This window comes from Hemiscyllium ocellatum, chromosome 9 (assembly GCF_020745735.1).
Source record: "Hemiscyllium ocellatum isolate sHemOce1 chromosome 9, sHemOce1.pat.X.cur, whole genome shotgun sequence".
Taxonomy (NCBI): domain Eukaryota; kingdom Metazoa; phylum Chordata; class Chondrichthyes; order Orectolobiformes; family Hemiscylliidae; genus Hemiscyllium; species Hemiscyllium ocellatum.
Genome location: NC_083409.1, coordinates 46,843,493 through 46,869,409, shown reverse-complemented (window position 1 = coordinate 46,869,409; position 25,917 = coordinate 46,843,493). Strand labels below are relative to the sequence as shown.

Sequence of the window (25,917 nt, the reverse complement as noted above, 5' to 3'; positions counted from 1 at the left end):
CAACTCCACCGACTTTTGTGTCATCCGCAAACTTGCTTACCCAGCTTTCAAGTCCTTCCTCTAGATCATTTATAAAGATAACAAAAAGCAATGGTCCCAAAACAGATCCTTGTGGTACACCGCTAGTAACTGCGCTCCAAGATGAACATAATCCATCAACTACTACCCTCTGTCTCCTTCCAGCCAGCCAATTCCTAATCCAAACCTCTAATGTATCCTCAATGCCATACCTCCGAAGTTTTAGCATTAGCCTACCATGGGGAACCTTATCGAACGCCTTACTAAAATCCATATACACAACATCTACTGCTTTACCCTCATCCACTTCCTTGGTCACCTTCTCAAAGAACTCAATAAGGTTTGTGAGGCACGACCTGCCCTTCACAAAACCATGCTGGCTATCCCTGATCACGTTATTCCTACCCAGATGTTCATAAATCTTATCCCTTACCATTCTCTCTAAGACTTTGCCCACCACTGAAGTCAGACTCACTGGCCTATAGTTGCTAGGGCTATCCCTACTCCCTTTCTTGAACAATGGGACCACATTCGCTATCCTCCAGTCCTCTGGTACTATTCCTGTTGACAACGACGACATAAAAATCCAGGCCAATGGCTCTGCTATCTCCTCCCTAGCTTCCCATAGGATCCTGGGGTAAATGCCATCAGGCCCAGGAGACTTATCTATATTCATCCTTTCCAATATTCCCAAAACCTCTTCCCTGCATATTTCCAGGGCATCCATTCTAATTATTTGTGATTCCATATTCACATCAGCAACAGTGTCCTGTTCCTGAGTGAATACTGAGGAAAAGTACTGATTTAATGTCTCTCCAATCTCCTCCGCCTCCACACACAACTTCCCACTACTATCCTTGACTGGACCGATACCTACCCTAGTCATCCTTTTATTCTTGACATACCTATAGAAAGCCTTTGGGTTTTCCCTAATCCTACCAGCTAAAGACTTTTCATGTCCCCTTCTCGCTTCTCTTAGCTCCCTCTTTAGCTCCTTCCTGGCTACCTTATAACACTCAATCGCCCCTACTGAACCTTCACGCCTCATCTTTACATATGCCGCCTTCTTCCCTTTCACAAGGGACTCCAATTCCTTACTAAACCACGGCTGCCTCACAAGGCCCTTTACACCATGCCTGACTGGTACATACCTATCGAGGACACGCAGTAGCTGCTCCTTGAACACTCCCCACATCTCATTAGTGTTCTTCCCTTGAAGCCTGTTTTTCCAATCCACACATCCTAAGTCATGCCTCACTGCATCATAATTTCCCTGCCCCCAGCTATAGCTCTTGCCCTGCGGCACACGATTATCCCTCTCCATCACTAAAGTAAAAGTCACCGAGTTGTGGTCACTGTCCCCGAAGTGCTCACCTACCTCCAAGTCTAACACCTGGCCTGGTTCATTACCTAGAACCAAATCCAATATAGCCTCCCCTCTTGTTGGCCTGTCGACATATTGTGTCAGGAAACCCTCCTGCACACATTGGACAAACACCGACCCATCTAATGAACTCGAGCTATAGCTCTCCCAGTCAATATCTGGGAAGTTAAAGTCCCCCATAACAACCACCCTGCTACCTTCACTCTTTTCCTGAATCATCCTCGCAATATTATCCTCTACTTCTCTAGGACTATTAGGAGGCCTGTAGAAAACACCTAACAGGGTGACCTCACCTTTCCTATTTCTAACCTCAGCCCAAACTACCTCAGATGGCAAGTCCTCTTCCATCGTCCATTCCACTGCTGTGATACTGTCTTTGACAAGTAATGCCACGCCTCCCCCTTTTTTACCCCCATGTCTGATCCTACTAAAACATTTGAACCCTGGAACGTGCAACAGCCATTCTTGTCCCTGTTCTACCCACGTCTCTGTAATGGCCACAACATCGAAGTCCCAGGTACCAACCCACGCTGCAAGTTCACCTACCTTATTCCTTATACTTCTGGCATTGAAGTATACACACTTCAATCCACCTTTCTGGTTACAGGCACCCTCCTTAGAGATCGCTGCATTATTCCTAACCTCCCTACACTCAAGGTCCTGTACCCTAAAGCTACAGTCCTGGTTCCCATGCCCCCGCGGAGTTAGTTTAAACCCTTGCCCCTCTCACCCTAAACCTATGCCCTCTAGTTCTGGACTCCCTGATCCCAGGGAAAAGACTTTGTCTATTTATCCTATCCATGCCCGTCATGATTTTGTAAACCTCTATCAGGTCACCCCTCAACCTCTGACGTTCCAGGGAAAACAGCCTCTCCTGATAGCTCAAATCCTCCAACCCTGGCAACATCCTTGTAAATCTTTCCTGAACCCTTTCAAGTTTCACAACATCTTTCCGATAGGAAGGAGACCAGAATTGCACGCAATATTCCAACAGTGGCCTAACCAATGTCCTGTACAGCCGCAACATGACCTCCCAATAAATAAAAACATGCCTTCTGCACTATCCTGTCTATCTGCGACTCCACTTTCAAGGAGCTATGAATCTGCACGCCAAGATCTTTTTGTTCAGCAACACTCCCTAGGACCTTACCATTAAGTGTATAAGACCTGCTAAGATTTGCTTTCACAAAATGCAGCACCTCGCATTTATCTGAATTAAACTCCATCTGCCACTTCTCAGTCCATTAGCCCATCTGGTCCAGATCCTGTTGTAATCTGAGGTAACCCTCTTTGCTGTCCACTACACCTCCAATTTTGGTGTCATCTGCAAACTTATTAACTGTACCTCTTATGCTCGCATCCAAATCATTTATGTAAATGACAAAAAGTAGAGGACCCAGCACCGATCCTTGTGGCAGTCCACTGGTCACAGGCCTCCAGTCTGAAAAACAGCCCTCCACCACCAAAGATCTTCTACCTCTGTGCCAGTTCTGTACCCAAATGGCTAGTTCTCCCTGTATTCAGTGAAATCTAACCTTGCTAATCGGTCACCCATGGAGAACCTTGTCGAACACCTTACTGAAGTCCATATAGATCACATCAACTGCTCTGCCGTCATCAGTCTTCTTTGTTACTTCAAAAAACTCAATCAAATTTGTGAGACATGATTTCCCACGCACGAAGCCATGTTGACTATCCCTAATCAGTCCTTGCCTTTCCAAATACATGTATATTCTGTCCCTCAGGATTCCCTCCAACAACTTGCCCACCACTGAGGTCAGGCTCACCAGTCTATAGTTCCCTGGCTCTTCTTTATCGCCCTTCTTAAACAATGGCACCACATTTGCCAACCTCCAGTCTTCCGGGACCTCAACTGTGACTATCGATGATACAAATATCTCAGCAAGAGGCTCAGCAATCACTTCTCTAGCTTCCCACAGAATTCTCGGGTATGCCTGATCGCGTCCTAGGGCTTTATCCACCTTTAACCGTTTCAAGACATCCAGCAATTCCTCCCCTGTAATCTGGACATTTTGCAAGATGTCACCATCTATTTCCCTACAGTCTATATCTTCCATATCCTTTTCCACAGTAAATACTAATGCAAAATATTTATTTAGTATCTCCCCCATTTTCTGTGGCTCCACAAAAAGGCTGCTTTGCTGATCTTTGAGGGGCCCTATTCTTTCCCTAATATTTTGTCCTTAATATATTTGTAAAAAGCTTTGGATTCTCCTTAATTCGATTTGCCAATGCTATCTCACGTCCCCGTTTTTGCCCTCTTGATTTCCCTCTTAAGTACACTCCTACTTCTCTTATACTCTTCTAAGGATTCACTTGACCTATCCTGACTATACCTTACATATGCTTCCTTCTTTTTCTTAACCAAACCCTCAATTTCTTTAGTCATCCAGCATTCCCGATACCTACCAGCCTTCCCTTTCACCCTGACAGGAATATACTTTCTCTGGATTCTCATTATCTCATTTCTGAAGGCTTCCCATTTTCCAGCCGTCCCTTTACCTGCCAACATCTGCCTCCAATTAACTTTTGAAAGTTCTTGCCTAATACCGTCAAAATTGGCCTTTCTCCACTTTAGAACTTCAACTTTTAGATCTGTCATATCCTTTTCCATCATGATTTTAAAACGAATAGAATTATGGTCACTGGCCCCAAAGTGCTCCCCCACTGATTCCTCAGTCACTTGCCCTGCCTTACTTCCCAAGAGTATGTCAAGTCTTGCACCTTCTCTAGTAGGTACATCCACATACTGAATCAGAAAATTGTCTTGTACACACTTAAGAAATTCCTCTCCATCTAAACCTTTAACACTACGGCAGTCCCAGTCAATGTTTGGAAAGTTAAAATCCCTGACCATAACTACCCTATTATTCTTACAGCTAGCTGAGATCTCCTTACAAGCTTGTTGCTCAGTTTCCCACTGACTAGTAGGGGGGGTCTATAATACAATCCCAATAAGGTGATCATCCTTTCTTCTTCTCAGTTCCACCCAAATAACTTCCCTGGATGTATTTCCAGAAATATCCTCCCTCAGCATAGCTGTAATGCTATCCCTTATCAAAAATGCCACTCCCCCTCCTCTCTTGCCTCCCTTTCTATCCTTCCTGTAGCATTTGTATCCTGGAACATTAAGCTGCCATCCCTGAGCCATTTTTCTGTAATTGCTATGATATCCCAGTCCCATGTTCCTAACCATGCCCCGAGCTCATCTGCCTTCCCTTTTAGGCCCCTTGCATTGAAATAAATGCAGTTTAATTTATCAGTCCTACCTTGTCCCTGCCTGCCCTGATTGTTTGATTCACTTCTGTTCTCAACTGTACCAGTCTCAGATTGATCTCTTTCCTCACTATCTCCCTGGGTCCCACCCCGCCCCCACCTTACTAGTTTAAATCCTCCCAAGCAGTTCTAGCAACTTTCCCTGCCGGTATCCCCTTCCAATGTAGGTGCAATCCGTCCTCCAAAAGAGATTCCAATGGTGAATCCTTCTCCCATACACCAGCTCCTCAGCCATGCATTCATCTGCTCTATCCTCCTATTCCTGCCCTCACTAGCTCGTAACACTGGGAGTAATACAGATATTATTACTCTCGAGGACCTCCTTTTTAAATTTCTGCCTAACTCTCTGTAATCTCCCTTCAGAATCTCAACCTTTTCCATTCCTATGTCATTGGTTCCAATGTGGACATTGACCTCTTGCTGGCTCCACTCCCTCATGAGAATATTCTGCACCCTTTGAGACATCCTTGATCCTAGCACCAGGGAAACAACACACCATTCTGCTTTTTCTCTGCTGGCCACAGAAATGTCTATCTTTACCTCTTACTAGGGAATCCCCAGCACAATTGATCTCTTGGAAGCCAACGTACCCCTCGTTTCACTAGAGCCAGTTTCAATACCAGAAACTTGGCTGTTCATGCTATGTTCCCCTGAGAATCCATCACCTCCTACATTTTCCAAAACAGCATACCTGTTTGAAATGGGTATATCCACAAAAGACTCCTGTCCTAGGTGCCAACCTCTCTTACCCTTCCTGGAGTTAATCCATCTATGTGACTGTATGTGAGACATCGCCTCTTCTCTTTCTCTCTCTCTCTCTCTCTCTCTCCCCCCCCCCCCCAAAATAACTGCCATCTGTCACATGCTGTAGCAAATTCTTCATCACTTCTATCTGTCTCTCCAACCGATCCACTTGATCTGATAAGATTCGCATCCATTTATGGCAGATATAATCCGCAGTAACCATTAAACTCTCTTTAAACTTCCACATCTGACAAGAAGTACATATCATGCAAAGGCCATTTTTGCTCCTTCACAATCTACAGACCCAGAAAATAACACCGTCTTATTCCTCTACAAAACACTGCACCAGGTTAAATTAAGTTTAATCAAAAGACTTATCTCCAAAAACATATTATCAAGAAAAAACCTACTGTACTCACTAATACAGCCTTTCTCTTGGACAGACTTAAAACAACAATTTATTTATCTGATTCTGTGTTGTGAACTTTGCCCAAACCGGATCCTACAAGATTAGTTGTGAAATGCACTGTTTGTTAATTTTCCCAGATACAGTCCAATGTCCAGCGACACATGAATTCAAAAACAGCAAAAGCAGTAACTGTGCAGGTTCTCTGTCTCTCCTGCACTGTCCTCACCATGTGCTTCCTTTGTGCCCCTTCTCCCTTTTAAAACTGCTGTTGTTTTGACTATATTTTTTTTCAAAGTTCCAAAACAATGCAACAACATATAAAACAGTAATTACTGCTCCTGGAATTCGAGGAAATCACCTCCAGCATCTAAAATACCTGCTTCTAAGAAGCAGCTCTTACAGCCAGAAATTTTTCCTGTCCTCCATCTTGGATTATGTGCTTCTTAAAGTCAGGTAATGCAGAATTAGACACCATACTCCAGCTGAAATGGACTGGTTTTTGTACTTGTTTCATGTAGCCATGTGGCTGTTATACTGGCTCAACTTATAATGACATTTGCTTTAAAACCTGCCTTGCTGACCTGTTCTGCCACTCTCCAGGAATAGTGCACAAGTACCTTTTTGAGTATTTCTGTTTATGCATCCTCTGTAGCCATTCCTAATTTGGTCCAAGTACATCTTGATGAATCAATTGTCAGGAAAATCAATGTAGATCATTAAGAGTCAACATGGAGTCAAATGGCCAATGTTTGTACTCCTTTTTGATATCTTTGTAAAGATTAATTTGTATTTCCAATGTTTGCAGTACTATTGATGATGCATAAAATGCCATTATCCTTTCTTGTAGGCGCATTTTGGTTTGACTGTTGTTTATTGTATATGAATGTATTGTTACAAGGATGTTTCCCTGTGCAGATGCTTAGACCTAGAGGAAACAGTTCAAAAATAAGGAATCTTCCATTTACGAATGAGTCAAGAGTTTATTTGAGGATTGAGAGTTTGTGGGATTTTTTTCCTGGAGAGTATTTTTGATTGTAGAATTGGTGAATATGTTTAATGCATATGTAGATTCTTAATTAACAATTTGAGTCAAAGGATACAGGAGCTAGCGAGGAAAGTGAGCAGAAGCTGCAATTGGATTGAATGGCAGAGCATGTATGATACTTTTGTAAGTTCTGCTGACGCTGGGTTCACATTGGAAAAACATCTATTCATCAAGAATTCAAAGATAACCGGCAACATTTGCTCGTGCTGAGGATGTAAGATGTCGATTAAATAACCTTTATCTCCTGTTTCATTGAACGCCTCAAGGGTACAGGATTTTTAAACTGCATATTATTTTATCTTTTTGTACTAGATATTATCACCTTTTATAGCAGTTTTATTTTGACGCTTATTTTCTCAGGATTTGTAAATTGCTCCTTCACTTGAGAAATCTTGCAATTGGCTCTTTAGTCTTGATATTGGTGAACGAGTGAACTGTGTTTTAATTGAAGTGAAATTTGCTGTACGTTAGAGCAAACAAAATCTTTAGATTAGATTAGATTACTTACAGTGTGGAAACAGGCCCTTCGGCCCAACAAGTCCACACCGACCCGCCGAAGCGCAACCCACCCATACCCCTGCATTTACCCCAACCTAACACTGCGGGCAATTTAGCATGGCCAATTCACTTGACCCGCACATCTTTGGATTGTGGGAGGAAACCGGAGCACCCTGAGGAAACCCACGCAGACACGGGGAGAACGTGCAAACTCCACACAGTCAGTCACCTGAGTCGGGAATTGAACCCGGTTCTCAGGCGCTGTGAGGCAGCAGTGCTAACCACTGTGTCACCGTGCCTCTTGTTGGCCAACTAAAAGGATTAAATAATTAGGAATGAATTCATCCAGCTTCACCTGGTTGAAACTCTGAATTGTTTTGTTTGCTTTAGTTTGACCTTAATTAAATCTTAATCTAGCCAACAGTTATTCTTTGACTTCTTGTTCAACAGGAATTGCACAATTAACAAAGTTGTTCCCATTAGCTTTGGATGCTTCCCATTAGCTTTGGTGTTTCTTGTGTCTGATCTGTTTCAAAATGATGCTTTGTGTATTCTGAAATGCCTTTCTTCCTCCAGCACCTCCTAATTGACTACAAATGTTTAATTTTCCTCTTTTAAATTAAACTTCAAAAACATTTTCTAACACCTTTGCTGTTTATGAAATTGTACATGTTTAAACTTAAATTATTTATACTCCATTGTGGATTGGCAACTTGTAGTAGAATTCCTACCCACAGGTAAAGTTATCAAAGTACCTGTCATTTGTTGAAGTCATTAAGATTGTTTATGATATTATCATACCTACAGAATTCATGCAATTGGCCTCCAGAACGACTTGTACTGTCAGTATATCCGATTATGGAGTAACAAGACGCAATCACTTAAGCTTTTATTTAATGTGTCAACTTCTGCATAAGTTAATAACAACTTCAATCATATTCTCTCTGTTTTTTTGTGTAGGTTGTTGTCATAGTAAACTGCTGCTGGTTTTTCAGAGTTCCTGCGTAATTAGAGGAACCTCGATTATCTGAACGAGATGGGTGGGCACGATTTCATTCGGATAATTGATGAAATGCCTTTCCTCTGGTTTTTGAAGTTTTTTTTAAGTCTGCTCCTCATTCAGGAGACAAGGCAGCAGCCATCCGTCCACCTCACCTCCTCTCTGGGGCAGGCAGACTGGATACCAACAAGATTGCTGCCTTTTTGGGGATGAGTCTCCAAATAGAGAACACGCACAACCCACACATAACTCTTTACTGCAATCTTTTGAGCAGTTCTGCCTTTGCACTGTACAGGATGATGTTGAAGAGATTGTCTGGGGAAACTGGTTTAGGGTACACCCCTCTGTAGAGCTCCAGGGAAAGTGTTTGGGGGTTGGGGAGGCGGTGGGGGTGGGGTGCGGTAGAGAGGGCAGTCATTTGGAGGCAGTGTCTGTTTAATCTCTGTAAACAAAAGACACGATCAATGTTGGAAACAAGTCTTTGATGTAATATTTCTATCGGGAAATATTCCTTCGGATAATGTTTTATAAGAAAAATAGCCTTGGAAATCATCGAAGGACAGTAGATATTTTGAATAAATCACATCCAATTCAAGGAAAATATTTTCAATCCATTATAACCAGTTAAAAAAATTAATTACTTACAACCACTTCCTTTCCCGTAGTTACTTTGAAGTGCCATGATATCTTGTACCTTTTAAGCAAGTATCAAAATAGTGGGTGGAAAGGATTTTTTTGAAAAGGGGAGAAACCTAGCTACATAGTACGAGCAGTGGGAAACGCTCGTACTAGTTTCCATGGTCGCAACTCCTTGGGAGGGACAAAGTTAAAAATCACACAACACCAGGTGAGAGTCCAACAGGTTTAATTGGAAGCACACTAGCTTTCGGAACGACGCTCCTTCAGGTGATTGTGGGAGTGTCGCTCTGAAAGCTAGTGTGCTTCCAATTAAACCTGTTGGACTATAACTTGGTGTTGTGCGATTTTTAACTTTGTACACCCCAGTCTAACACTGGCATCTCCAAACCTTGGGAGGGAGTGAATGAATTGATTTGTAGCAAAATAACGTGAGCTCAAGTGAAATTGCATTAAGCAAATCAGGCAAATCTATATAGAGAAAAACGGTTCATGTTTAGGTTATTGATATTTTGTCAATGGTTTACAAGATAGAATTTTATTTCAGACATTATTATTTTATGCCAATAGGCACATATAATATTATTTCGGCAAGGGCAGCATTTATTGCAAATCTATATTTCACTTTGAAAGAGTGATGGTGAACTGCATTTTGAACCACTTCAGTTATTCTTTCTGGTGCAAGGACTCTCTCAAGTCTAAGAGGGTGTTCCTGAGCTTTGTTCAAACTATGATAAGGGGATAATGATTGCTTTATTTTTTATGTTTGGCTGATATTGTCCTTGATGCTTCCATTTGCTGGTTGACAATTTCTATCCAGGCAATGGGCTTGGGAAATGAACCTGTTGAAGCTTTTCACCTTGCAATTATCAGAACTAATACTTTTATTGGGCGAAGAAAATCTTGAAAAAGGAACACCAGTTTTTACAGAATGAGAAAATAGTGATTGGGACCATGGGAGTGTAGCTGGAGCAGGTAGTTAAGCAAATGGACTCTGATCAGTCAGTGTTCTCAGAATGTAGCAGAGATTGGTAGAATCCATGACCCCATTTTATTTTCCCCAATGAGAAAATGCAGTGCTTGTATAAGTTCCTTTTGACTACATAGATGGAGTTCTCTGTGTTAATATGTGGCTTCTAGCACATGTAAATACGTCACTCCATGAGCTTGACTGAAAATCTGAAATTGGTTTGCAATTTAATTGTGTAGCGCTGTTAAACCTTAATAAAATGCTGCATTGCATCTTGTAGATGCATACGTTGCCATCGTGTGTCAATCTTAGACCAAATTAGTATTTAAAGTGCACTGGGTGCCATTCAAGTGGCTTGATTTGTGCTGAATGTATTCAGCTTCATAAATGTTGTGGATCTGCATTCATCTGGCAAGTGCAGCGTATTCTATAATTTTCAGATTTGTTTGTAGGTGGCGCAAAGGCTTTAGGGAATCTGGAGTCAGGTCACACTAATTGTAGAATATCCTGCAGGCACAGTTTTTGTGATTGGTCCAATTAGGTTTCTGGTCAGTGATAAACTTTATGGATTCTTTGAGATTTTTAAGAGCAAATAGCTGTCCTCCATTATTGAAGATGATCAGTTAATCCTTCTCACCTTACCTTCGACCCAAGTATTGTCTCCAAGGGGAGAAAATAAAGTGTTTACTGAAATAACAATCCATGTAAGCTCATACAAAATTGTGTTCTGATTCCTATTTCAGGTACGGGGTGTTGGAACAGGAGGCATTGTTTCTACTGCCTTTTGTCTGCTCTACAAGCTATTTACCCTAAAGTTAACTCGTAAACAAGTGATGGGTCTAATAACACACACTGACTCTCCGTACATCCGAGGTTTGGGATTCATGTATATTCGGTATGTCTGTTTTTTGTTATGAGCAATTGCTAAAATATAGATAATGTAAAATAACGTGTATCTAAGTAGGGTTTATGTCGATTATGCAAAATTAACTTCAACCAATCTAAAGCGTCAGAGGCATATGAGGCAGACAGGTGATGGTAGAAGGGACCGTTGAACAGCGAATCAAGCCTCAATGCTAATGCTCCCTGCAAGCAACTCACGAAGCATTGATGCAATGCATCCTGTACTTAAGAATTTTGAAGAAATTTGTCTTGAGCCATCAGTCAGTGTACTTCTAAATGTATTACAGTGATAGTTGGCTGCTGTACTTTTAAACAACATATTAGTGTTCTAGGCAATTTTCTGTTTAAAATGCTTGAAACGGAGGAATGATTTACTGTTGTGAGGGAGTGCACCAGAAAATGGGATCCACATGTTAAGATGTTAGAGTCTGAAAGATAAGTTTGTTAGTTGGGACCTTCATTTTATATGTATATGCTTTAGTTCGGTATGCAAAACGATTATAATGTCAAAAGAAATGTGAAGCTCTTAAGGGTGCTTTATTTTGGAAATGTGTAACTAAAGCATGAGCCCCTGTAAATACACTTGCTGCCTTACTTGGGTAAAAGTAGATATTCTGAATTTGCCATCTCCTGCATATGTGATTTGCCAATTCTCCTTAAGTCTGACATTTGACATAACATGGCTCCAGAGTCTATAAGTTGGGGAGCTGTGTCAAGTGGCCAATCTAGCTCTGATCTGCAGAATTCAAATTATAATGTATCAGATTTAACATGCCCATCAGTGATAATTTGTTTTGTCTGTGTATTTGTAATGTTTTGAATATCTTTTATTTTGAAGGTACACACAGCCCCCAGCTGATTTGTGGGATTGGTATGAACCTTTTTTAGATGATGAAGAGGTATGTTGGCAAGGATTGTGTTTTTCATTGTCTGGGTTTACAGACAAAAAGTTGGACTTTAAATTTAATCTTTTTTCAAATGAATCTGTCTCCTGTATATTGAATCATTCTAATTTGTAGGTGTAAATGTTTGTATTCATCTGTGAGGAGTAATATTTTCAGTAAGTTTTGTGTTCATAATTCTGTTTTTATTTGTTTTGCCCTGGATGCTGTGACTTAATAAATTGACGGATCCTATTAAGAATCAAATGTCATATAATTAGGGGACCCTCCAAGCCACTGAACCACTGTTCTGGAATCCTGTAGACTTGAATTCATGGGAATGTAGAGCTGACTCCAGTTAATGCTTGTAAGAGACTCCTCTGCTAAGTCCAGTTTGATTTATTGCAGAACGGGAACTTGAGGTTATAGAGTCATAGAAATGTACAGCATGGAAACAGACCCTTCAGTCCAACCCATCCATGCTGACCAGATATCCCAACCCGACCTAGTTCCACCTGCCAGCACTTGGCCCATATCCCTCCAAACCCTTCCTATTCATATACCCATCCCAATGTTTCTTAAATGTTGCAATTGTACCAGCCTCCACCACTTCCTTTGGCAGCCATACACATTCCACCCTCTGCGTGAAAAAATTGCCCCGTTGGTCTCTTTTATATCTTTCCCCTCCCACCCTAAACCTATGCCCTCTAGTTCTGGACTTCCCGACCCCAGGGAAAAGACTCTACCTATTTGCCCTATCCATGCCCCTCATAATTTTGTAAATCTCTATAAGGTCACCCCTCAGGCTCTGACGCTCCAGAAAAAACAGCCCCAGCCTGTTCAGCTTCTCCCTATAGCTCAAATCCTCCAACCCTGGTAACATCCTTGTAAATCTTTTCTGAACTCTTTCAAGTTTCACAACATCTTTCCGATAGGGAGGAGACCAGAATTGCACGAGGTCTCCTTAGTCCCAGAGGACCACAGAGCTGCTCTCTCGTTAGAGATGACTGGTATTGATTTAACCTGAAGGTCGTCATACCTCGGGTGAGGTGAGAGGTTTAGAAGGAGGGTCCTTTGTGGTAACCTCAGCATGACTTGAACCCATGCTGTTGGCATCACTCTGCATTCAAACCAGGCAAAAACAGTTGTGCAGCCATTTGAGACAACAAACCCCTTAGGTTCTTGGTAGAACATCTCAGTTCTCTGTTTAGAAAATGAAGGGAGATCTTGGGTGCTGTTGTTATAACAACATTCTGCACTATAAAATGAATATCATGCTATGGCTACCTGAGTATAGTTGCCTCCAAAATGTGTTGCTTTTTAGATATAGAGATACTGAACATACAAAAAGGGACAGACAGTTGTCCTGGCACAGTGTAATGTGCACACTATACTGGGTGGAAAGAGTTAGCAGTGACAATTTTTCATAACTGTTGACCAATTCAGGGAGAAATTGGAAAATTCTTCATCTCAAGCTAGTTGCAAGCCATCACGATAATAGTAAAACAACCACAATTTTTATGTTGAGATATTAAGTGTTCTTAGGATCTCAACTGCTTTGAATATGAATAGAAAATCAACATTCACTGCAGATGCTAGCAACTTAGTCACAGTTTGACAGTGAAAACTACTTCCTTACAACTAACCTGGACTCCGCAGTAGCATTTTCACCATCGATTCGAAAATGTATTAGTTCAGACTGGTACAGCGACTTGAGCACTTAGTCAAAGCTGACAGTGAAATGTAATACTAAAGGGCTGCTACCTTTGGAGGTCCTGCCTTTAGAATTAAGCATCAAATCAGAACTGTCAATCTCTTGCAGGTGTTCCTGTAAAATGATGATCAGGGATGTTCTTCCCAGTACTCTGGCCAAAGTCATTAAAACTGATTTTCAGCTCTTGTATCTCATTGCTGTCGCCGAGGCTCTGCGTTGTGCAACTTAGCTCCCCCACAATTTCCCTACTTTACAATAGTGACTATACTTCCTAAAGTGTCTCATTAGCTGGAAAGCACATTGGGATGTCCTGAGATTGTGAAAGACGCTTTCTTTAATCTGCTGAAGTTTTATTTTTGATAAGCTGATTGTATGCTCTTATATCTTAAATTTAATATCCGCTAATCCTTTCTGACTTACCCACTTTAGGGAGTTCATCCTTCTTTGAACATCATTGATCGTGTCTCAAACTGTGCTTTTCCACTTTAAACATCACCAGCTCCACGTGTCTGTCGTAGCTAATTTAATGGCTGTGGGTTTGACAGTTCGAAAGCCTTCCCTCTAAATCGTTCCAAGGTTTCAATACCGTTATTGTGTCAGGACAAAAACCTGACAGTATGCTGGATATAATCTGGCTCAGACCTTCTGCATGTAGAGCACAGGAAAGCATGAACATGTTGCAGTCTTCAAAGTTAGCAGACATCAGGAATAGGCACATTACCCACAGTATCAAGATTCTCCTGTGATCTAAGACATGTAACACTTTACACACCATTGTATCACTTGCAGTTTTTTTCATGGTTTCTCAATGCAATCAGAATTGCAGAGCTGTGAATGTTCTTCTGTGTGTCAAAACTTCATTAAACACTGTATGGTGTGCAGTCTGGCCACCATATAAAAGGATTTAGGGGCACTACAGGGAAGACTTACTAGGATGTCAGAAATATTTGGGTGCACCCATCAGGAAAAAATTGGGGTATCTGTTGTCTCTTTTGAAGAATAAATAGTGACCCATTAGAAGCCATTAAATCTCTGAAAGGTTTTGATAGAATGCATCTAAGGAGAAGGGGTTTAGCTGGTTGCATTGATAGATTTAGATAAGTAAAAATGAAATAAAAAAGTTGGCCTAGACTGCGTAGGCCAAAATGTTTGCTTCTGTGCTACTTATCCAGTATAATCCAATTATGGATTTATTCAGTTTGTTACTAAATTACGAAAGATGGTGAAAAGAAATGTGTGTCATTCAGATCTTTGCACACTCTGCCTTGCAACGACTGCTACTATTAAATTCTTAACTTTCTGCTTAAATTCTGAAAATAAACCAGGTTCACAGTTGGATCTGGCGACTGCACATATTGTTTAAAGTTTTACTAGGTAATCCTTTGACAGAATAAGTCTCAAGCTTGGTGAATTTAAATTGTGTGTCATTCATGGACAATTGTTTTTTATGTTAAAGTATAAACCCTGATTTTTACTATCTTCATATTTTATGTAAGCACATATATTAATTGGATGAAAACAGTGCTGAATAAAAAAAAGTAAACCTGGCAGCATCTGCACAGAGCGCGAAACATAATATTTCAAGTTGAAAATAATTATTTTTAGAACTGCAGTCATATTTATCTCATTAAGGTAGCTTCTCTTCCACAAATGCTGAGTTTTCCATCACTATAGCTTTATTTTCACATTTCTAGCATCCACAACATTTTGCTGTTAATTTGTTAGCTTTATAGGTTACAGAAAATTGAGTCCAGATTACCATTAAATCAACAAGTAGTGGTAATTCTTATTTCATGAAGTATGTCCGCATATGATATTACTCAACTGCATTTTTTAAAGGAAGATTTTACCATTTTGTTTTAACTCCTGGAAAAAGAACAGTACAGTATTACACTATAGAATTTTGGGCAGTGATTACCAGAGGTCATTGGTACCTATATGCAACAAATCATTCCCCATCCCTATTAATTGCATAACTTGTGACATATAACATGAGGCAAAAAACTATCCTAGATGTTATTATGAACATTAACGAGAACATCCTATTCTGGTGTAGTCTCTGTCTTTTTCCATGAAATGTCAGCAAAAAAGTTGATCTTTCTTTGAATTGCTTTAATTCCAGTTTATATTTTGTGTGTAGCAAATAGTTTACTCTGAATATCTTAAATATTTCCTATGTTTAAACTACTTGCTGGTGTTAGCTATTCTTTGCTTCTACTTAAAGCTATGCATTTAAAGTCTTGATTGGTTCCTTTTGTAATAATTTTAGTTATAGATGTATTAGGAAACTTATAAAATACATGCACAAAAGCATCCAGACTTAAATCCAGTTAAATTGTGGTTGTATTAAACCTATTTTGGGAAAAGGAAAGAAAGGTGATACAGCAGAGACTTTAATAGTTATGTAATTATTCCATCCATGTCACAGACTTCTTAAAGTCAGAAGTCACGCAACACCAGGCCAACAGTCACCTGACGAAGGAGCAGTACTCCAAAAGCTTGTGATTTCAATTAAACCTATTAGACTATAACATGGTGCCATGTGACTTATGACCTTGTCCGCCCTAGTCCAATACCAGCATCTCCACAACATAGACATTTTAAACTGTTTTTATTCATACCAACAAAAAAAACTATTACATTAAAAAGAACATTAGTTTCTGTAGAATGCGTTTAATTCTCCCTCCATTTTACCTATCTGTAGTGCCTTGGTAGTACTGGACGCGCTTTAAGTAGTGTACTGAAATGCACTGTTAAGACATGAAGCTACCATTCTGCCTGTGATTACATCTGCCACCATCGGAAATTAAAATTTGAGCCTGAGTTGAATGAAGCTCTGAGACTGCTAGCAAATAAGCTAATTGCCCTGTTTTCTTCTTTAGATCTTCATTGGGCAGCAGGTGAATTTGGAAATGTAGCTGAGCAACACTATTGATTAATGTGTGTGAGTGCAAGCGCTTATTTTATGTTTAGACTGTCTTTTTTGTTTTGCTAGCCTAATAAAATCTGATTTTCCTGTGTGCTTGCACTGTAGGTGGAAACTGACAATAGCTGACTAACATGTCCTGAGCTGTGAGAGGGCATGGCAAGGAGGCAATCATGCGGTAATGACCCTTTTCCAAAGATGATGGTCATTGTGGACGATATAGTTTCAAAATATATTATATTAAATGTTAATTGATAATACCTCACTGCTTCATGGCAGTTGGTTTGCTATTGCTTCAAAAAGTTGTTTTAATGTTAAGTTCAGTGAGGATCACAACATACAAGATGAAAATTGAACAGCGTGCCCATAGTTTTCAAATTTAGCTGTTATCCTTGTATCTACGTAAATGCTAATTAAATTTGCATTGCTGGTACACTAAGTAATTTCTGTAAAATCCTACCAAGATTGGTTGTGGGAGGTTTTTCCAAGCAGGATGATTAAAATTCAGCTTTAGATCGAATATTATGGGGTTGCTTTGTCAGTCCTAGAAAGGATTGTACCTAACATTTTACATGTACATGCAAAACAGTTTGCATAAAATGTTAGTGGATTACAAAGTTTCAATAGGAACAGTCTAATTTTTTAACCATTTTATTACAGGCCTCAACATTAATTTTGGGATAGGCTTGAAAGTTTTGCAGGTAGAACTGCATGTGAAAATGAGTAGTTTACATCAAAGGTAGTACATTCTTTTTAATCAAAAAGCTGGGGTTCTGCAATTGTTTCACATGCTAACTCAAATGTTAAAGGTGAAAAATCTGTTTTACCAACAGTATGATAATTGTTATGTTTTTCAGGAGCTAGATGTAAAGGCTGGTGGAGGATGCGTCATGACAATAGGAGAGATGATTCGTTCTTTCCTCACTAAACTAGAATGGTTCTCTACCTTATTTCCAAGAATTCCAGTTCCTGTTCAAAAGAATTTGGACCAGTATCTTAAAACTCGACCAAGGAAGATTGCCAAAAAGGATGGGAAGGATAGCATGGAAGAGCCAGAGCGCCTTTCAGAGCGTAGACATTCAAGGTAATGCATTTGAAGTTATTTAACATATGCTGTGGCATTTAAATATGCTCCTTCTTAAAACATAGAATTTTATGGCAATTTTATTTTTCTCTTTCAGGTCACCAAGAAGATCTCTTACTCCTCGTAAATCTCCTAGACGATCTAGAAGCAGAAGCCGTCATAGAGAAGGCCATGGCTCTTTTGGTTTTGATAAGGAATTAGAGAGAGAGAGAGAACGACAGAAAAGGGAACGAGAACAGATAAAAGACAGAGAGCGAAGTGAGAAGGATAGACATAAATCTAGAAGCACAGACCGAGGTTTAGACCGTAGGCGGAGCAGAAGTAGAGACCACCACAGAAGTCGAAGTAGAGATAAAAGAAGTACTAAAAAAGATAGAGAGAGAGAGAAGGAAAATGAAAGAAGTAGAAGGCGAGACAAAGATTATGAAAAGGACAAAGAAAGAGTGAGTGATCGAGACAGGGACAGAAATGTTGAGAAAGATTCTGAGAGATCAAGAGACCGGGATAAAAGAAGTCAATCAAAGACTGAAGACAGAAAACGTAAGGAAGAAAAAAGAGAAAAAGATGAAAAAAGACATAAGGATGATAAAAAGGATTCAAAAAAAGATAAAAGGCATAGTAGAAGCAGGAGCAGAGAGAAAAGACATAGAAGCAATAGTCCTGGTAGGGGTCATGTCAGCAAACGTAGTAGAAGCAAAAGCAAAGAGAAATCTAAACATCGAAATGAACATAAAGAAAAATCAAATAAAAGAAGCATTAGCAGAGAAAGGACTGATGAGAATAATGGTGAACGGATAAAGAAACAGCGTAGTCATAGCAAAGAGAAAGCTCACAAACGCAGTCAAAGTAAAGAACGATCTCACAAGCAAAGTCACAGTGATGGTAAGGACCATTCAAGCAAACTAAGCCGCCGAAGTCTCAGTACAGAAAGAGAGAACAAAAGCAATGCAGAAGGACTATTGCAAGGCAATACCACTGACAATGACTGAAATATTACTTAAATCTCTAATTGTACAGTGAATAAATTGTTTTGCTTTTGAACATTTTTTAAAAATTGAATTATGCTATGGCTAGGATAAACACGTCTTCAAATTCCAGTAGCCTGCAGATGATATTTCCTGTTTGTAGGAAGTGCCTTTGGTATTCAACTGTTCAACTTACCACTGTAATTCAAGACCAACTTTATTCTGTACAATGTAGTTGATACAGATTTGTTTTTGTTTGAAATAATGTTTTTGCAAGTATACTATGTACATATGTTCTGAGAGTTTTAATCATTGGCACAATTGCCATGTTGGTTCATTTTGTATGATGGGCAATAAACTGCCAGTACTTAAAACAGTTGCGTTAATACACTTATAGCATTTATGCCTGACATACTTGCCCTTGAGTAGATATCTTTAAGTTCAACAGGATTGTATTGGTTTTTTTTTTAATTTATTTGATGAGACCGTGCAAACCTTTGAGTTTTAGCAAAGACGTGGATGGTGGCATTTTATTTGGGAGATATTACATTGACACAAAATTGGTATTTGTCTCCATGGCATTCGTGCAAATATTCTACATAGAAATAGCTAACTTTAAAAAAAAACAACTGTATTAAAATGTATCACATTGTGTGAATAAGGAAGTTAGACTTGGCTCCTTAATATTATGCAGTAAATATCTTGCAAGGCTTTCTTTTGGCCTTGCATTTTCATTTTGTAGCTTGACTAATTTAGTGATATGTTCATTCTTTTAAAATATCAGAACATTGAGTGCTATAACATGACATTCAGCATGGATCTATTTAGTTTAAGTTTTAATGGATTAAATATAATTTCAAGCTTAAATACGCTTTTATAAAACCATTGTAGTTTGGTTATAGGAGAAATGCAAGTTGATGCATTTTGTTTTTTTTTGAGATGGTAGCGAGAGTGTTTTAATGGGTCGAACAGATTTGTTCATGGTCTGGGGATGTTTTAGGGTCTCAGAAGGCCTATCTATTTATTGTGATTTGCTGAAAACTTTTAATATAACATTGGAGAAAGGCTATCTTGATCCAGTAAAGAAATTCTGATTTTGGAGCTTACTTTTTGAAAGCTGATATTTACGTTGACCCTCTGTACCTAATATCAATCAGTGGCAGTAGAATGAAATAAAGTGTAAGATTTCAAATTATTCCTCCTCATAAGAGGTATTTCACAAATGGTTAAAAAGCTGGTTTTTATCTGCTCTGAAGTGTTTTAGTGGCAATGCATCTATAGCTAACTACTTTGGGGACTCTATATGAATGAATAATTCTCAAGTACAAAAATAATAAATGATCTACATAATACTAATTCCCTAACTTTGTACAGAGATGTTTTCCCCAGTTACTGAAGGGAAATATTGGTCAGATGACAACAAGGTGCCATGAGTGCATGACAGACAAATGTTCATGTTTTTGGTGTATAATGTACAGTTTATTAAGGACATTTCAGAAAATGTGGAGGTCTTAATTCTTTAAAAGTGAAATCTATTATCAAAACATTAGGATTTGTGACTGTGGTAAGGGGTTATAGATTTGGACATTTGGGGAAACATTTTGAGGTATTTAAGATTCGCAAAATTGCTAAGCACTGTTGATGACCAATTCTGCTTGAGCACTTGGTTTCACGCTCCAGTGCTGAAGAAACTAAGTGTTGGGTGAACTGTATGTGATCTATAAAGATAGCTGTATTTTTTTTCCTGAGTGAGAGGACAACCACATGGGAAAGCTACAGTTTGTTGAAATCTTGGGGCTACATTTTTGCTTCAGATGCTTCAAATGATATTTGGGTAGGCATTACACAACTGATTGGCATGTCAGCCATTGCTTTTATTTAACAAGTTCATTCAAAACCATGCCATTCATTTACCTGCTTCACAGGTAATTTTTTCAGCCTCAATTTTATATTTTTCAGATCCAACACACACTATTGGAGGAATGGTTCTGCTAAATGTATTTATTTTACTTGCTGTGTTCACTGTAGTATGCCTTTATTTGAAAAAAACATGCAAAGGTTACGCATGCAATTCAATGTTTCTTCCACTATTCTCAACAACCAAGTGTTCGTGGCATGAAAATTACACTGCATTTTAAGAACATTAACATTAAGGAACAAATGCTGAGTACCTTTTGTGAGATTTAGTAGAGCAGCAAAAATGTATGGGCTCATTGATGTATTTAGAGGGTTCTAATAGGGTGACTCCTACATAGAGGAAGTGGCTTTTGTCAAAATTAACTGGAGGTAAAATTGAAACGATGATTTAATATAATCCAAAACTGACCCTTTGTAGCAATGTGGTTTATAGTAACCTTTTTTTACTTGACCAAATATATTGTTTGAACACCCCAGAGAAATGCCATCGAGCTTGTATATAGGTGCTTCTGCAAATGTAGAATTGGAAAACAGCCATTCATGTCCCAGCTCTCTCAATTTTCTAAATCCTTTAAGCTTTATAACTAATTCCATTTGACTGAGAGAAAACCTGAATATCAATGCAGTGCAAGGGTTTTTTTTAATATAGACTACTTTTGAAACTTGTAATTATTTAAGCAACCCCTGGATTTTTAATAAGGTTTTTATCACTTAAATGAACAAATTCAGCTTTGCTAATTGCAGGACCACCTTTCTAGAGGATAAGTTGCACCGCTCCTTCAAATTCACAAGTGTTTCAGGTCACGTATACCATACTCAGAATTATTGCGCCAAGATAATAAAGGGCAAGTATTTATTTTTGCGGATGGAAAAAATACTCCAGTCCAATTGTTGTATGCCTGCTTCTGTGGTAAGAGTGTCAACTCCTACTAAGTGCTTGATCTGAAACTTGGTGTAGATCATGGTCATCATTAATTTGGACGCAGTTAAATTGAAATTTATCTATATATTGCCAGTTTCTTGGGCACAATGAATACCATTTTCTATGTATGAATGTTTGCATCTGCTCTGTACTGGTGTAATATTTTCTGCTGTTCTGGTCCTCCTTGTGGACGAGTAGCTGATTGAAATTGGTTATTCCATCAGGAGTTTTCTTATTGTGTAAACCATTGTTCTGGTTTTGATTAGATATTTTGATTATACTGGGGTATAACTGGTACAGTAGAAGTGCCCTTTCCTCATTACTTAGCTCCATACCAATGCTGTGGGTGCAATGGCCTCTGGAATTCTGAAGCAGGCCCAAAAATAATCCCAGTGTTGGCAGTGGCCCCTCTTATGACCCCTCTTATAGTTGAGATCAAATGTTCTGTTGTGTAAATTGATTTCTGTAGAATTCTGCCTTGCACTTCTTCAGGACTCCCTTGATATAATTTTGATGTTACAGCCTTTTCTGGGTTAAGTGCGAAGCATGTCTCAACAATAGCACCAGTTATATACCAAGCTTAACAAATACCTTTTTAAGCTTATACGGTTGAGTGTTAAAATTCCCCTCGTGTTTATGCCAGGCTGACATTCCAGTTTTTTCTGAAGTTTTGTTTCCCCTCATACGTGTCTACAATACAGGAAAAAAGCTCTTTCACCCATTGTGTCAAAAACAGCCACTTTTTAATTCCATTTTCCAGCATTCAGCCCATAGCCTTGTAATTCTTGGCATTGGAAGAGTACATCTCAGTACTAAAATATTATGAGCATTTTTGCCCCTACCACCTTTTTCAGACAGAGTTCCAGATTCCCACTACTAAATGGCTGAAACTGTTAGAGGATTAATTTCTTCTCACTTATTCAGCGTGCCTCTCGCCATCCTTCTTCAGTTTCCTCTGCTCCAATTTTGCTTCATAACTAAAACTCTCCACCCTAGGCAAATTCCTGCTAAATATCCTTTTGCACCCGCTCCAGTGCTATCACATCTCTCCTACACTGGATTCCAGAACTGTGTACTAATAAATCTTAATAGTTTCAGCATCACCTCCCTACTCTTAAACTCTGTCCTTGGTTAATAAAGGCAAGTATCCTATATGCTGCTTTAACCCAACCTCTTTATGGACTAGTGGATGTGCATACCAAGATCCTTCTGATTCTTGGTGATTCTAAGGGTTTACTGTCCTTAGATTCCTACGCCATGTTTTTCCTGCCAAAGTCTTCCTCTCGCTTATCTGCACTGAATTCTATTTAGCATGGATCAGGCCATCAATATCAGATGTTTTCGAATGTTATCCTTGTTATTTACCACCCCACCATTTTTGGTATCAGTCTGAATTTATTGGTCAACACACCTATATTCAAATCTAAATCGTTTTTAAGTTCAGTTGATTCTGCTATAACACTTTTTTTCTTCATGAATTGGTTTTAACGCGATTGAAAAAGTTACAAAGTTATTTGTAGATTAGATTAGACTTACAGTGTGGAAACAGGCCCTTCGGCCCAACAGGTCCACACCGACCCGCCGAAGCGCAACCCACCCATACCCCTACATTTACCCCTTACCTAACACTACGGGCAATTTAGCTTGGCCAATTCACCTGACCCGCACATCTTTGGACTGTGGGAGGAAACCGGAGCACCCGGAGGAAACCCACGCAGACACGGGGAGAACGTGCAAACTCCACACAGTCAGTCGCCTGAGTCGGGAATTGAACCCGGGTCTACAGGCGCTGTGAGGCAGCAGTGCTAACCACTGTGCCACCGTGCTTTCCTTACCTGTATTGGCTTTGACGCGATTCCGGCCACAGTCGTTTAAATAGCATAGCTATTGCTGCATTTTCTTATAATGCAAGATCGTGCAAGAATGGAACTACTCTGTTATATTGAAACTGTGTGCCACAAACAACAAGAACCCTAATGCATCACTTCAGATCCCCACAACCCAGGCTTCCCGTGTTGACCAACCGCTTCCTAGCCACTCATTTGTGTTTCATGGCTTCAGTTTAATTACATAACTGTTTTATATATGTTATGCAATTAAATGTATGAGCGAATTTACAAATTATCCACAATTAAGCTATGACTGCCCTTCAGAAAGTACATAATTGAATATAATGCCTTGTGACATACCAAGTTGCAAAATTGTTTCAGAGCTAATTCTTGCTTTCCTTCTGTTTATTTGCTGTTGATCAAAGCTGAAGAACACACAAAGTACCCCATCCCTTCTCCTGTTGGACCCTACCCTGTCATGCCTGATTTCTCCCACCTACCAATGCATCACTTACCTTCCCACTTTGCAGCCTGGCACCAATGTTGGCTCTGAGCTGTGCATGTACATAGCCACTCCAAGGTTCTGTGCCCAGAATTAGCATTGGCACACTAATCACTATCTGGCACCCCATTTCCTCACCTGTCTGGCACATAGGATACCGGATGAGTAGATTTCTATTCCTGATACCTCATAGCCTCCCCAGCTGTCACTCTAATCATCTTGCATCCTGTTCACTTGGCACTTGTCTGTCACCCTGACCCTAACCCACTAGTATCATGCTCCTGGTACCCTACTAAGTGAACTGTCTATCCTCTACTCATCTGGCATCCCATCTCAGATACCCTACCCCACCCCAGCTTGCTCCATTTTTAGTTGGTACCCTACTCCTGGTACTGTACTCTCCAAGCACCCTAACATCACACTTATGTAGATACAGTTTGACAGCAGCTGTCAAAGTGATTTGGGATCTTTAAATGTCAGAATACAGCAACTGACTGTTGTGATAGAGGGGACATTTTTTGCCTTCCTCTGTCAGTTCTGTGCCAGGAAAGAACTTTCAGGATGCAAGTATGGCTGCATTCTGAGGGAGCCCTGAATGGAATCTCCTCTTGGAACTGCAAGCTCCCTTCTTTCCTAAGATAATAGTGGCCATCTGAGACTGGCACCCTTTGGTAAATTCAACTCAATGTTTTTAAGTGGATATGTAACCATTTAGAAAGAGTAGAAGCTTAAAGTGATTTTAACTTAATTGCAAGCATGGGATAAGGAGACATTAACTCATATTCATAGTCTCATGCAACAGTTACAGCAGAGACAGAGGTTATTCAGCCTGTAATGTCCATGCCAGTCCTCTGTAGGAGCCATCTAGTTAGTTTCAGTTACTTACCCTTTCCCTGTGGACTCATTGCATTTTTCTAAATCTTCAAGTACTTTGTTAGGTCCCTTCTGACTGAACCTGCCTCTATTACCTGTCAACGCAGTGCAGTCCAGATCATAACTACTTGCTGTTTAAGGAAATCCTAACCTCATGTTGCTTTATGCCAATGTTATGAATCTGTGTTTTGCAATTTTAAACACAGCAAATTGAATAATTTCTTTCCCTTTACTGTTCGGACCCCTCAAATCTCCCCTTAACATTCTCTAAGTAGAAAATGCCCAATTTAACAAAGTAGCTCATTCCACTCAAGTTTTTCCCTAAGATCTTCACATCCTACCTCAGGTATTGAGTCCAAAACTGGACACTTTTCTTTTGTGTCTGAAGCACTGTTTCATAAAGGTTAACCATAACTTTGCTTTTACTTTTGCTTTCCATGCATACATCTTTAAAAGTCAGGATTCCAACTGTTTATTGGCCATTTTGTTCTAGAATTGTATCGGGAGTATTTCTTCCCACAATGTAAACGACACTTTAGAAGTAGTAGAATTGTGGCAACTGAGTGCTGTCTTTGTTCTGAGACTTCATCCCGGTTGTATTGTGATGTTTTAGACCCTCTAGCCTTCAACAAAAAGAGCTACAATACACATCCCAAGAAAGTCTTCTAAAAATAAATTAATAGAAGTCATTGTTTTTAATAATTGCCAGCCAAAAGCAGTAGTCCAACATAATTCCTTCCAACATTTTATTTCCCAATTGTGAGATAACGTTTCCAAAGGGTCAGCCATCCACATACCTTCCTTACCAACAGATTGACCCTAATGCCAACTCATTGTTTGTCAACCCAGACAGAGCTCAAGAGCTACATTGAGATAAAATAATATTTTTAAAACCTAATGCAGCTAGGTTAAAAAGGCATCTATTCAAGAAAGTTTAATCTTTTATTAAAAAAAATCTTTTATTCATACACCACATCAAAAACAGTTAATCTTTAATAAACATTTTAATCTGTCAGAATGCACTTTGAATAACCCTGCTGAGATAAATTTATCTTCTGAAATGCGTACAAGCATTTATAAAGAGGCCATAGTGAAGTCTCAAACTGAACTGTTCAAATTGCTAGAATAGTTTTAGTTTAGCTGTCACTAACACCTGCAGCCTGTTTTGCTTTTAGTTTTAAGAAGTTAGGGATTCGCATAACTTCAGATAGTGTCAAACAGACTTTATCTGCTCTTCAGGAGCATTTTCACTGACTCCATAAATTTGTACCTCCAACACTGTAGGTTAAGTCAAAATGGGGTTTGTTTGAACATGGCAATGAGTTCAAATGATCATTCTGAGTTTGGGTTTCCCTCCCATTTGAGTCAAACTTTGCTATTAACAAAAATTAGATCAGTCA

General features: G+C 39.5%; 1 protein-coding gene across 1 annotated transcript in view; it reads left to right on the top strand.

The window, feature by feature from the left end:
* prpf38b (pre-mRNA processing factor 38B) overlaps positions 1-18,848 on the top strand; it is a 35,781-nt gene extending 16,933 nt beyond the window's left edge. The window contains exons 3-6 of the mRNA XM_060830223.1: positions 10,745-10,896; positions 11,743-11,803; positions 17,283-17,509; positions 17,607-18,848. Coding sequence (XP_060686206.1) covers positions 10,745-10,896; positions 11,743-11,803; positions 17,283-17,509; positions 17,607-18,498 — 1,332 coding nt within the window. The 3' untranslated portion in view covers positions 18,499-18,848. The remainder of the gene's footprint in view (positions 1-10,744; positions 10,897-11,742; positions 11,804-17,282; positions 17,510-17,606) is intronic.
* The last annotated feature ends 7,069 nt before the right edge of the window (positions 18,849-25,917 follow it).